The following is a 14,308-nucleotide window of genomic DNA, read 5'->3' as shown; positions in this document are numbered from 1 at the left end:
ATTAAATATATTTTATATAGTTTAAAAGCTTAGGTCAGTAAGATTTAAAAGACAAGATAAAAGTCTTTCAAAATATTTATTTTTTAAATAAATGTTGTTCTTTGAATGAATGTTGTCTCAAATAAATGTATCGTGTATTTTATCATGTATAGGTGTATAGACAGACAGACAGACAGACAGACAGATAGATAGATAGATAGATAGATAGATAGATAGATAGATAGATAGATGCGTTTATTGCTAAATGTATATAATGTCAATGGTGTAAATTGATACACCAATGTCAATACACACCATGGCATTACATCATCACGCAACCATTTCATCAAGAGAAACTCACCAAACCTGAATGACTGTATGTGCAGTACACATTCCTGTGTTTTCATATGCTTCTCACACAGTACAGTGGAAGAGGAAGCCCACTCAAGATCAGCATAAACACATACACAAACAATGTGCACCATTGTACTTTGTGAGCCACCTTACACACGTAACCCTCACAAAAACGACTTCTCTGCAAACTCTCGCTGATACAGAACCACAAAACCTCGTCTCGTTCTGGTGTGTGTGTAAATGCCTTATAGTGTAAACAATCCCAAAGCGAATATGCAGGCTGAATATAATACAATAACTGAACCAAATCTCGTACATAATTTGAGGCATTTATCTGCATTTGCACAGGCCCGAGTAGTAGTTTCCTGCACCTGCATACTCCTGCCCACTTTATTCAGACAAACGAAGACTATTTGGAGGTTGAGATTTCCCTGTGTGCGCATTATCGACTATCCCGAGAGAAAGTTGGTCTACAATCTTGAGTAACGCGAAAAAATAGTTACTATAATTAAAGTGCAGTAATTTTCACACCACTTTGACATTACAAGTCTAGGCATTTCAGTGCCATTTATTCAACAGGTAAGTTACATCACGAGTCTCCTCAAGCTTCAGTTTGAACGCGTTTTAAATGTCCAAGAATCTTAAAGGGACAGTTCACGCAAAATGTACTCGTATTATTTGTGCTTGCAATACCAATAGAGATGTTAGTCCGTATGGCATTATGGGTCACCATTCAAATTCATCACACCTTTTCTTCGTGCAAAGAAAATGATTTGTGAACTGAGGCTGTCATTTTCCTTTTTTGTTCCATTGAAGCTAAAAACTTGTAACGTTACATATTTAAAATGACATGGGAGAAAGTAAAGGATGAATTATCTTTTCGGTTGAACCGATCGTTCGTTTGAACTGTCTCTTTAAGATTCTGCCTTTAACGTGGATTATAAGGAAAATGGGATTCAGTCGTGTGGATAATGAGTCTTTTCCGACATGTATCGCTCCTTAAATGGGCCAGGACTCGTATCCCGTCTAATTCTTTTGAAAAGTACCTTTAGTAAAGTAATTACCTACCTTATTTATTGCACCCTTGGCAGACATTTTGATATCTTGCTGGCTCCCGGCGTAGCAAGTTTACTGTTGTTGAATATCACTTCACCCAAAACACAAAATATTCCTCCTTCGTCCTGCCCAGCAGCCGCCGCAGCGCCGGGCAAAGCGAGTTTACTTCTTCTGACCGCCCAAAGACATGTCAACACAACTGATATCCAGCAGTCCAAAGTTCATCATCTATTATTACGCGTTAAACACGCACAAACTTCAGAAGCTACGTGAATACCCTGCTGATAGTCTCTTTCTCTTTTTAATAAAGTGAAAAACAACAATGAATCAAGAAAACCTTGCTGTCCTAAAGTCGACCGCGCCACGAAGTTCAATAATATCGATGCGAACCGTCCCACAGTGGCAGAAGTTTCAAAACAGATGAGCTCGAGCCTCGCTTCTCTCCTCTCCCAGCAACAATCATGACATGTCTGACTGGAATATACCATTGCAGTCCTGCGGGGGTGGTTGGGTGGAAACCGGGACAGTGTGAGCTGTATAACCACTATCCCAGAAATATAATTTTAACTCTTTATGTGTATGCAGCTGTTTAGTGTGTTAATGTCGCGTGTTATGTAATAAATGTGTGGTTATTTTACATCAAACGATAAATGCAACAATAAAAGCTAAAGTTACGCCCCCGTGCCTGACCTATTTGTTTTGACCAGGGAGCGGATGGGATGGAGAGAGGGAAGCAAGGTGAAGTGGAATCAAAGTTGTTGCTCCCTGCTTTTCTGTTGGTAGTCGATTAAAAGTTTAAGTAGGAGAAATAAGGAGTTTCTATATTTTAACGTAAAAAAAATAAAATAAAATAATCTCACAAAACAAGTAAAAATTAATTTGTTGGACTGTTAAACACATTTTAAATTAACCAGCCATTCCAAAACGTGTCAAATTATGCTTGTTTTCTAATTTATAATAAAATTAAAATAGAAATAGAAAATAATAACTATAAAGTCTTTTTTAGTAATTCCATGTGTTCTGATGTTTGTTTAAACATTCAGTAACTTAAAAAAATGGTCTTGGAAACAAAATATGCATTCTGTTCAAAACCTAGAAAAGGCAAACTACTTATGCCTTCTAATACTGAGACTTTTTATTTAAACTTCTAAGATTGTGTGTAATTTAAACTTTAGATCAAGTTTTGGCCGATAACAAACCACTCAGGAAACCTAACGGGACATAATTGCTGCAATACAGACTGCTTCCTGTGGTTTCCGGGTCCCCTCCCATAGGACAGGGCCCGAGAATGCGATTAGTATTGTTTTAAAATCAGCATTATGGGCTGTACTTTTTACTGTAAAATGTCAACTTATGTTTGCAACTGATAAAATAAAAGGAAAACTGCTTCTCAAAAGCACAAAATATCCCCGACTCCTTAAGAGTAATCAATCATTTGGTTGTCTTGAGGTCCCTGAAGTATTCCTTGAGTTCAGCAAACAAGAGACTAAAATGGTTTAATTTACATTCATTAAGTCAACTGTCTGTAACAAAGGAAGTTAACTGTCTCTGATCTCCAGAGTCATTAAGATGGTAAAGATGTCATTTCTGAAAACAGCGAAACTAAGGATAAAAAAGATAAATTTAAACGCTGTACCACAATTACAAAATTAGATACATAACACACAAAAAATTTGTAAACCAATCCCTAATAAGACAAGGGTTACTTTGATGCACCACTTAAGCACAGTCAAAAATAAAAAATGTGAATTGTAATCTGAGGAAACCAATTCTTACACTGTTTGAAGACACTGAACTCTAACTATGTTCTCTATTAAAAGTCCATATCGGCTAATGGCTAATGGTCACTGCTTGTAGATGTAATTCCACAAATACCTTGATGATTGACAGACAGGTCCAGGGGTGAGGCTAGGGATATTTTGGATTAGTCAAGCTGCTGGATAAATTCTTGTCATAAACCAGACCAGAGGGCTAAACCCAAAATAACTCAGTGTAAGAGGTCACATTCTCTCATAGCTATAGGCTTCAGGAATCATGAAAGGAGGGAAGGAGAGGAAGTGATAGGACAGAGCTATAAAACATTTAAGAAGATAAACCGACCAATATGTTTGCCCAAAAAGCAATAAAAATCCTATACAATTATTACAGAAAGACACTTAGTGTCAGCAAAACATGATATTTAAATAAATGCTAAATATTTGCATTGGAGAAGCCATGAATGACTATAACAAATTTAACTCAAAATAAACTGAAACACAAAGGACAATTTCTGCACAGGATGAACCTCAGCGACACAAAAAAAATAACACAAAGAAATAGAATGATAAATACTGCCAACGAGGACAATCGCTCAATCCTCCTCCATCGCATGTTACGATCCGCATCGACCAGCGAGGATATCAGGATATTCAGCATGCTGTTTGTTAGCGCAGGCAAATCTCAAATTCCTGAAAACCTCAGAGATGAGGAGGAAAGCTAGCTGAAGAGTGAATGGTTCTGATGGAGTGGAGACAGAGAATTAGTGACAGACAAACGCGATTGAAGGCAGCTTTGTCGCGCATGGCTACCCTAAACAGCTCTTGACACGGAGCAACCTGAGGCTTCGTATCAGCCGAAGAGCTCAGGTGTGCTCATGGAAGAGCAAGCACTTGGAAAACACTCCCATGGCCTTGGAAATCAGACACGCATGCAGTACACACACACACACACACAAAACTCAGTAGGCTTGCTTGTCTGTAGTTAGAGTCTAATGGACAGTGAAAAGTGCAGATCACATGCTCTGCATCACCAATGCTCCTCTGAATGTTATATTTTAGAATGTAAGTGGAATGTAAACACATAAATAAAAAAGAACATATGTACAGTACACATGACCTACAAAATTCACATCACATTTTTTAAAATAATTTTAAAGGAATAAAATGCTAAAGCAAAACATGTTTTAGCTGTAAAATGCATTTATCATGTCAATAAATAACAATTTACTCTAAAATTATTATTTCTTTGTAAAAATATATATGCATGCATTGTCATATAATTTACAATCAATATGAGATTAAAAAGACAATACATGTAATTTTACACACTACATTATTGAATGTACATGTGTACTACTACATACGTTTACTTAATGGATGGTGCACTGATTTATTTCAGTGTTGTATTTGTTACCCTGAATATATTGGTTCATGGAATGAACATAAATCCATCATCTATGCAAATGCCAAAGGCCTTATGAAATGCTGATTTACATCAATTATATACCAGCTGAAGAAGTCCAGTAGAATGAGGCACCATGAAGAAAGATAAACATAAAAAGAGCTCAGAGCTGCACCTCTGTGAGCAAAAACAACACAGGGAGGTTTGAATCTGAAGCCAGGAACTACCAACAGACGGATCTGATTCTCTTTTATCTAGTTCTTCTCTTGGCTACATTATACTGACTTCACAATTTTCTGTATTTTCTTTTCATCAACAGAAGTTAAAGATGGTCCTACTTTTTTTGGAGAAAAGCATGCTCCATGTGATCTATATAGGTGAGAGTACACTATAAGAAAATAATGTACAAAAGCTGTCACTGTACCATTTAGATACTAATATATACCATAAGATACTTTCATGCAGCTATTGGGGTAAATAAGTTACAAAAGTGTGGCTTTCGAAATGGTACCACCACAGTGACCGCTTTTGTACCTGTATGGAAGCAAGTGTAGTATGGAAACACTGCTGGTGTATTTAATATGTGGGGAATAGAGGAAAGGGAAAGCGCTAGTGTAGAAAACATTGTGAACCTCGGAGACCTGAGGGAGGAAACAGAGTAGAGGAGAAAATGGTCCAGTTTCACTGTCTGTCTTCATCTGTGCTGAATTAAAAACCAATTGACCTTATCTCGTTTCTAGAGGCTTTATTTACTCTAGACGTTCTTGCCTTAAAGTGCCTCTGGAGGTCAAGCGATGGACTCAGAGGTCCTTCTGAAAATCACTTTTAGAATCAGACTCCCAAATGCAAACCACTAAATAAATAGTTTCAAAACTGAGATTATTTAGTCAGTAAGGCATATATGATTAGTTTTATATTCTGATATCCTTCAAACCATATAATTACATGGCATTTCCTTTCAGAAGACGCTTGTGGAATGTTACTCTCAAAGCATCACAATTAGAGTCACGGTTAATCTTAGTTCACTGAGCCCAGAGTGACCTGTCCGTTTAAACCTGATGGTGGTCCCAAACATAGCTACTCCATACAGAAAATACCAACACACAGAACAGCCATAAATCAAACATTGGCAGGAAACAAAATTGAGCTTTAGTTCATGGTGTGAGTCACAGTGGGAATGCAGCACAGAGGAGATTGTTTATTCTGAGATTGAATGACCCTCGATGAATGGAGCAGTGGGACACTGAAATGGTGCTTTACTCAAAATTAAAATGAGAAAACAGTTGGATTAAAAATGCATTACAATTACATTGTGCAACCCTTTTTAGTCAAGGTCCAGCTGACTTTCCCCAAAATTCCCAAACTTCACAGTATAACTTTACTTGTTAGAATGGTAGAGCAAGATTACAAGGCTAAATTATACATTAAAAGACATGATCAAATACAGCAACATGTTGTTAATTTAAAATGAGCCCAACCCAAAGATTATAAAAAGTGAAAATTCTCCCCGTTTCAAAATTGTGTATATAAGGGTAAGTCTTTGAAATTTTAATTACTTCATAAGAGAATAGATTCTTTTAATAAACAGAACAGCAATAGTGTCTACATTGTGACCTTCAAAACGGCAGCTTAATTGTTTGGTTCTAAAATTAGAAAATATCTGCTTTTTTTCACTCCCTCAAATGCTGTGGTTACAGGCCAGGCTCAGGCCGGAGAGACTAGCTGTCCTCCATTCAACCCACTGGGTCATGGCCAAATGTGCATGTTCAGAGCTATTAGCCACAGCCACCGCCAGATCAACACACCTACTGGTCTTATCAGTTACCAAAAAGCCAAGTTACAAAGCAGACTTCATGTAACTAGGCCCAGACCATATGAGGCTGATGCTGCTCCTTTTTTTATTGCCATTTAAAGAGACAGTTCACCCCTTATTCACCAATAAAATAAAGTAAAATAAAATAATTGGAATAAGTGGAAAGACAATATGTATTTATTTATGTACATTTTTCGGTAAACTATTCCTTTAAAATATCGGATTGAGATTGTAACGATATCAACCTTCATATTCATCCGGAAGAAGGAGGCGGGAACCGGCGGACAATCAAAAACATTTTAATAACAAAATAAACACAAAACAGCGCACCAGCCCCTCACGGACGACTGGTGCGCATAAAATAAAACCCAAAACACAACTAAAAGCCCAGGCCTGGTCCTCTCTCGTCCTTCACTGTCGTCGCTCCAGTTTTATATCCTTCCATCTCCTCCATGGGCCTCGAGACCGGTGGGACGAACAGGTGTAGTTCATCTCCAATCACTCCCCCGGCCTCGCTCCCATGTCCCTCGGCCCCGCCCCACTCGTCACATACCCCCATCGCCCCTCGCAGGCCGGGGGGTACTCCCGAGACTGCGCTCTACTCCCCCCTCCCTCCGGGGGGGCCGCTCCCGGGGACCTGCGGGAACCTGGGGGTAGGACAGGCGAGGCGAGAGAAAAGGAGATGGAAGGAGGAGCGACAGAGACGAGAGAGGGGAGAGAGGAAAAAAAAAAAAAAAAAAAAAAAAAAAAAAAAAAATTCCGGTTCCCAGACGCACCGCTGCTCGGCCCTCCACCAGCTGGGTGATCTCCTCCGCGGTGCCTGGCGGTGGCACTGGACGGCCCTCGGCGGACGGCACGACACTCCTCCGCCGCCCGGTGGACGGCGACGGCTCCTCCGGTTTTGGGCAGCCGGCAGGAGTCCCCCGTTCCCTGCTCCTCCCCGTTCCGGCGGATGGCAGCAGGCTCCGGCCACCTGGCGAACGGCGCCGACTCCTCCGCTCCCTCACGGACGGCAGCCGTCTCTCCACATCGTGGGCGGCCGGTAGCGAGCTCGCCCGTCCCCGGCAACTCGCTCCAACCCACCGCCTCGAGCGTCCATGGCGGCACACTCCTCGCCAGCTCGATGGCACCGCGGATTCACCACAGCGGCGAGGGATCTTCAGCAGCGCGTCCCTCCTTCTCCCGGGCTTCGGCACCACTGTAACGATATCAACCTTCATATTCATCCGGAAGAAGGAGGCGGGAACCGGCGGACAATCAAAAACATTTTAATAACAAAATAAACACAAAACAGCGCACCAGCCCCTCACGGACGACTGGTGCGCATAAAATAAAACCCAAAACACAACTAAAAGCCCAGGCCTGGTCCTCTCTCGTCCTTCACTGTCGTCGCTCCAGTTTTATATCCTTCCATCTCCTCCATGGGCCTCGAGACCGGTGGGACGAACAGGTGTAGTTCATCTCCAATCACTCCCCCGGCCTCGCTCCCATGTCCCTCGGCCCCGCCCCACTCGTCACAGAGATTTTTAGAGATGGACATATGACTTGTTTAGAGTCCATTGTTTTATGGACAAAGATGGCAAACAATGCTCCTTTAATCACACAAAGACATTTATTCAGTGTACCATGACAATCATAAATACATAACAAACAAATAGTCCTTATTCTTCTCAGACTCCAACAGGCATTTACAGTAATGACATTAATAGGGATAGACAACAGCTTTGTTTTATTTTTGTCCAAGACATTTTTTTCTGAATTTACATGTGTATATATAGACTGTACATTCCAAAACTTTTGCCGTGCTTTGATGAGCGGAGACAGAGCTCAGCGCACCCTGTGCTTCAATAATTCACATAACAGACTTGGTTACATCATCCTATTTATAAAATCAAAAGCTCTTTTATTCTATTTTGTTATTTTAATAATTTCCACAAAGCTTATATTACTACTAAAAAGAAAGGCAATATCAAGGTTGACATTTTTTTCTTAGTATTATCAGACAGTCGCTGTAATGCATTGACGTGATGAAGTAGATTACAGTAATTAACTTTTGATGAGGGATGACTGTTTTGCAGTAGTGAACATACAAACTGCATAATGCATGTTTCCTTTGTATAGTGCCTTTTTCTAGTGTCACTCATTTCCTGGCAAATCACAAATGTGATGTGGACCGCAGAGGGATTCTAGAGAGGAAGTCAAAAATATGTTCATGTAAACATGCAAGCAAACAGATACAAATTGCATGAAGCACACACTTCACTATTCATTTCCTCCCTCATCATAAAGGCAGCCATAAGAGACTAATCTCCAAATGGCAGGACCAGTATAGCCGCATATTTACATGTGCAACACACATAAGCATAAGCCTCACAATACTCCTTTTACTGTCCCAGAATTGAAGTAAAATGTGTTTCTGTTACTCACTGGTAGAAAGCTGAGTGTCATTTACTAAGAGTGTTTGACAGGGAGATATAACTGTTTGTCACTGTACCAGGGGAAGAATATTCTTACAAACAGCCTCACACGGATGTGAACAAACAGCACCTGTTCACATACAATGCAGTTTTGCATTCCACTTTGCTGCTTTTCTATTATTTTTCTAGGTAAACATGTGCTAGATGGACTTGTGTTCACATCTCAGGCCTAAAAACACAGCGTTCATGTTAAAATTTCAAAATCTTGTATCTTGTGTCTCGCTATTTAAATAAGAGAACTCTATCAAGTCTAGTTCACAAGAATACAAAAGGTATCTTACTGTCATAACTTCTTAAGGGAAAAAAACTGTCTAGTGTCTATGTTTTCATGCACGCTATCAAATTAAATATAGTTGAAAGGGTATGTGTAAAGTTGTTTGTATATTTGAAGAGTTTGCATCAAAACTGAAGTATAATTTCAGCTTTAGTTTCAGTTCACAAATTCTGGAATGTAAAATGGTCTTGAGATTTTTTTAACTTGACACTGCATCTTAAAATACATCACTCTTGCACAGAACAACAAAGAGGAAGAACAGGCAAAAAGGCAGCACAATACACATTTTCAATGAAAAACTATTAAAAACCAGTGCTGTGGAGTGTAAAACGCATTCTGTGAACCGAGAGCTCATGCTCTCTAAGGCAATATGACATAGGAATTATAGCTAGAATCAGCATGACATGTAGAGAGGAGATTGAGTAACTTTAAGAGCTGTGCCTCAGTGAGATGAGACCAATGGCTCACTTTAACAGGTTTATGTATTGAAGTGGGAGGCTTTTCTATGAGATCAGCAGTTAAGATGTCAGATGTGTGGAGTCTTGCTTCTATAGGGGCCATAATAGGATCGCTGCAGAATGAAACCAGGCTACATGTGATAAGTTGTCTTTTTATGTGCATAAAGCCCTTAAGGGTCATTTAAGCAGCACAGTGGACAATGTACATCAGTCAACAAAACTAATCCACAGCTGCTGTTATAAATTGTTCTAGAATGAATGGAGGTTTATACATTAACATTAACTCCTGCACATACGTATAGCTGCAAGATAATGAATCAGATCACACAGATTGGGTTTTTTCATTTCACTGTGCTAGTTTTTCATCATTTTTGTATGAAGCCCCTCACATGGCATGCAGGAAAAAAATCGTAGGCTAAATCGTGCACATGATTTAGCAAATCGAGGGAATGAAACAGTAATTATCTGCACATTTTAGTACAGGGAACGAATTAGTAAATCGTACACGTGATTTATTTATTTTTTCTTGCATGTCATGTGTGGGGATCAATATTTTTGATGGAAAACGATCACTACCAGACGGACATTTGTGACCTTTGCACCACAAAAGCAGTACATGTTCAACATTAAAAACATCTGGGTTGGAAATCAGATATTCTCTGAGTATGCACTTCTTTTAAGTAAGTACGTGCTTTGCTACCATTTAAATGTATGTTTATAATATAAATAAAATCGAGAAATACATCATCCGTCATATGACTTACAGCATCAATTGTGTGCGTCACTGTAAAGCTGTAAAGAGAAAATCGCCTTTAAAATTGTCCAAATGAAGTCCTTAGCAATGCAAATTACTAAATAAAAATGAAGTTTTGATATATTTACGGTATGAAATTTTAAATATTTTCACGGAACATGATCTTTTCTTAATATCCTATTGATTTTTGGCATAAAAGAAAAATCTATCATTTTGACCGATACAATGTATTTTTGGCTATTGGTACAAATATACCTGAGTGACTTAAGACTGGTTTTGTGGTCCCGGGTCACATATTCAGATACAGCTCATGTTTCAAGGTCCTGCATTCTAAGCCATTCTGAGGTCATGCCCACTAACTGTTCAAGAAGTAACACACAATTAGTACTGTAACCATTGCTATCAGTAAGCAGAACGTGCAGGTCAAGGCTGCTCTAGTACACAATATGTTCCACATGCTCACCACCGCACCGTACCATGGTCACACTGTAACTTCATTAGCCTATAGCGCTGCTGTAAAATCCATTTTACACAGACTTCAGCTCTTGTCAATCTCCAGACTTCACCGGTATTCAATTAAAACTGGTTAAGGGTCAAATGTTACTTCCACAGGCACTACTCTCATGAATGGGAACAGTAGTAACAGTTTGGGTCAGTCATGCTTCTAGCCTCAAGCATCTGTGTCATGTTTTATCCTAGTATGTAAGAATGTCGACAAATGGTTTAGGATACCAACTGTACTAATGACATTTGATAAATGCCATTGTGATGGCTCAACTATGACAACTGCGGGTCAAGTTGTGCATTGTACATCACTGTTCATATTGCCTGGGATTAGGCTTTAAAATTGTCTTTGAAGAATATCATATTGTAATGCTATTGCAGTGTTTACATGAGATAAGCATAGCTTGTACTTGGAAAGTTCAGTAGTTCAACTGAGGGACAAATGTAGATTGAATATTTTCATACATATGTGACAATATCTTTCTCACAGCTGTTCTCTATGTATGGCATTTTCATTTTCTCTCCTCAGAATTTCCCAGAAAAGATCCACAATGTCCAGACGCGAGGAAGGAAAAAGAGATTTACATGGTCAAGGTCATCTGTGACGTAAATAATGACACATGACTGCAGATGCCCCTCAGCCTAAATCACAAAATCATGATGCAGTCAGCATGAGAGCTGAGGCTAACTCACTGCCATCCGCAGTTTATTTTCAATAAAGGTTCTCCGATGCATGCAAATACAAGCAAAAATGATTTTCGAGATGAATACAGCAGAAAACATTTAATGGTTTCAACACAGAATAATGTAGTCCACGTATAAATAGGCATTACTTATGATTATTTGTTATATTAACAATGAGTCCTCCAGTATCAATTTTTTCAAGAAAAACATCTGTTTCAAAGGTGTAAAAATTTTATGAAGCAGAATGCACAAAAGCTTTATGAAGCAGATGCACCAAAATAAAATGAATAAAGATGCATTTTTGTTTACAATTCATAAACTCATTAGACAAATTTCCAGTCTGAAGAGCTCAATGTGTTAAAGAGATCATAAAGTTGGTCTGGCTGAGCCTGGTTCTGTCAGGAAGAGAGGTCGTTTGGGCATTAAGCATGCCAAAGGCAGAGAGTAAACACAGACCTGGCATCATGACAGACAGAGCTCTGCACACATTCAACTGTTAAAAGTCTCAAGCAAAAGTAAGCAAACAGGACCAGAGCACCGTTCCTCTCTGAGCATGAGTGTTTCCTGCTTTAAAATCAATCTGATAGACTAATACGCTCATAACATGATTAATATCTCTAATCCCATCTCTAATAATAAATAAAAGATTTGCTCTACCGTCAAGCCATTTATCATACTATTGCAACTGGATTGGAATGAAGCTTGAGAAAGCTACTAAGACAATCAGAGTGAAGGAAAAATTACAGAGCTCTTCAGTCAGAAACGTCTACTCAGCACGATTGCGTGTGCCTGATAAATGTACGTGCAACAGACTGTACACACTACCATTCAAAAGTCTGGACTTGGTTAGATTTTAGACAGAGTCTCTTATACACTCACCAAAAACAGTAAAAACACAAATAATGTGATTTATTATTACAATTTACAATAATTGTTTTCTGTTTTAATATATTTTAAAATGCAGTTTATTCCTGTGACGCAAAGCAAAGTATTCAGTGTCAGATGATCTTTTAGAAAACATTGTAATATGCTGATTTGGTGCTGCTTAAATGTATTTAATAATCTCTCTGAATCCTAATATTCAAATGGTAGTGCAAGTAGACTCATTGCCATGACATGAAACGGAGATAAGCAGGGGAGTTAAGGAGGAGCTGAAATTTAGCTTAAACATGTCAAGTAAAATATAAGATGAGGAAAAGTAACAGGAAGAGAAACGAGTAAGATGGGCTCATTAAGAGTTAGACAATGCCAAGAGCATTTTGTGATTTAAAGACTCCTCATCCATAACACACTGACATCCCAGAGTCATGTGATTCCTCAGTTCAACACTCACACAGAGCTCCACAAAGAATTACCCAAATCAAGAAGAACGAGAGTGGGAGGTCTTATAAATTCTCCTCTTTGCAGGTGAACTGCTCCTTAAAGAGGTCACATTATGAGTGATTGTGGGAAGATGAGAGAAATGGGACTGCCTGTGTGTGCTGAATTGAGTTATGCTTCAATCAGAGCAGCCTGTGAGGCAGGAGGGTGAACGCTAAATCTGATTTTGTGCTGTGCGGATGGGACTAGGTAATGTGATTCATGGTAAATGGGGGTAATAATGCTCTGATAATGTCACCGGAGTCAGCCATGATTAAAACCCTACTTTGATCAGGTCTGAAGGTACTATCTCAGCAGTTCTGCTGGAAATCTCTCCATGTCAAAGCTAAGCTGAAATCAGTCACAAAGGGAGCATTTAAAGAAACAGCCATGTGATTGACAGCTCTATTGGGAGATTTGGCTCCAGAGCTCAACCTTCACTAGCAAGTAGGGGTGCACGATTAACTGAAATGAAATTGAAATTGCGATATGCTGTAATTTAAATAAATAACTATTGCCTGCTATATCCTTCAAAGCAAACACTTGTGATGGTTCATGATATTCTGATTATAAGTGATAATGGTTCATAGTGAATGCTCCTCCACACCAAATTCATTTCTGAGTTTGGCTAGCTTCTAATTATCATTCATTTAAAATCACAATGAAACAGAAGTAGTGACATTTTTTCAGACATATATCCTTGTGTAAAGAAAACTGAAAAAAGTAGGTTTATGACTTGGTTCTATTCAGTTGGTGTTGACTGAACTTGCAGTCTATTATGACTAAATGATTGGAGAATTTTGGCATATATCACCAGAATGAGGTCTGTCATTTTACCTGAAGATCAATTATGATATTTTGATCAACGATAACAAAAACAACAAATCTGTACATCTATACATTTTCTGTACTGATTCTACAGGTATTTACCTTTATTTTGAATTTTGCATTGCATTAGTAAATATCAGTAAAATGTATAGATAAAGTATTGTACTTTTTTAAACTGAAGGTCAGAAAAAGGAAAAAAAAAGAGAAAGATAAGCATGGGAAATATTATTGTTCTGTAAAATAAACAAAAGTATTATAACTATTAAATGTTAAATTATTATTAAAATATTTTGCAGAGTTTATTTAGTTAAAGTTTTTATTATTTTGCATGGCATTGCATTGCATTGGTACTGTACCTAAAAGTCAATACTTTGGATGGATGGATCTTTCTTTTTGTATCATTTGATGTGAGTGTTTCTTAACATAGACTGATGCTAATAAGTGGAGACCTATAGGATAACAGGAAGTTCCTCAGATAGCAAACTGCTTCTCCATCACAGGAAACATGGTGCCTGGCGCCAGAGCATGCTGGGACATGTTAGTGTGTAAGCCAGGCCACTCTTAGTAATCTGCCCTATAGTGGTGCCAGGATCAAGCTTCATCAGCTTT

The 14,308-nt window shown here is 38.7% G+C and overlaps 1 protein-coding gene across 14 annotated transcripts in view; it reads right to left on the bottom strand.

Annotated features, from left to right (window-relative positions):
- The window catches only part of tjp1a (tight junction protein 1a), a 141,407-nt gene that overhangs the window by 64,120 nt on the left and 62,979 nt on the right, over positions 1 to 14,308 (bottom strand). Inside the window, exons 1-2 of one of the 14 annotated variants that reach the window (XM_059530099.1) lie at positions 1,667 to 1,887; positions 1,402 to 1,588 (exon numbers count right to left, since the gene is read on the bottom strand). The exons of 12 other annotated variants lie outside the window; for them this stretch is intronic. In XM_059530099.1, the coding sequence (XP_059386082.1) occupies positions 1,402 to 1,428 (27 nt within the window). In that variant the 5' untranslated portion in view covers positions 1,429 to 1,588; positions 1,667 to 1,887. Of the gene's footprint in view, positions 1 to 1,401; positions 1,888 to 14,308 lie in introns of those variants that run through there. One more of the 14 variants, XM_059530098.1, reaches the window with a different exon arrangement.

This window comes from Carassius carassius, chromosome 3 (genome assembly GCF_963082965.1).
Source record: "Carassius carassius chromosome 3, fCarCar2.1, whole genome shotgun sequence".
Taxonomy (NCBI): domain Eukaryota; kingdom Metazoa; phylum Chordata; class Actinopteri; order Cypriniformes; family Cyprinidae; genus Carassius; species Carassius carassius.
The sequence above is the reverse complement of the archived record's forward strand: the minus strand, read 5'-3'. Positions and strand labels throughout refer to the sequence as shown.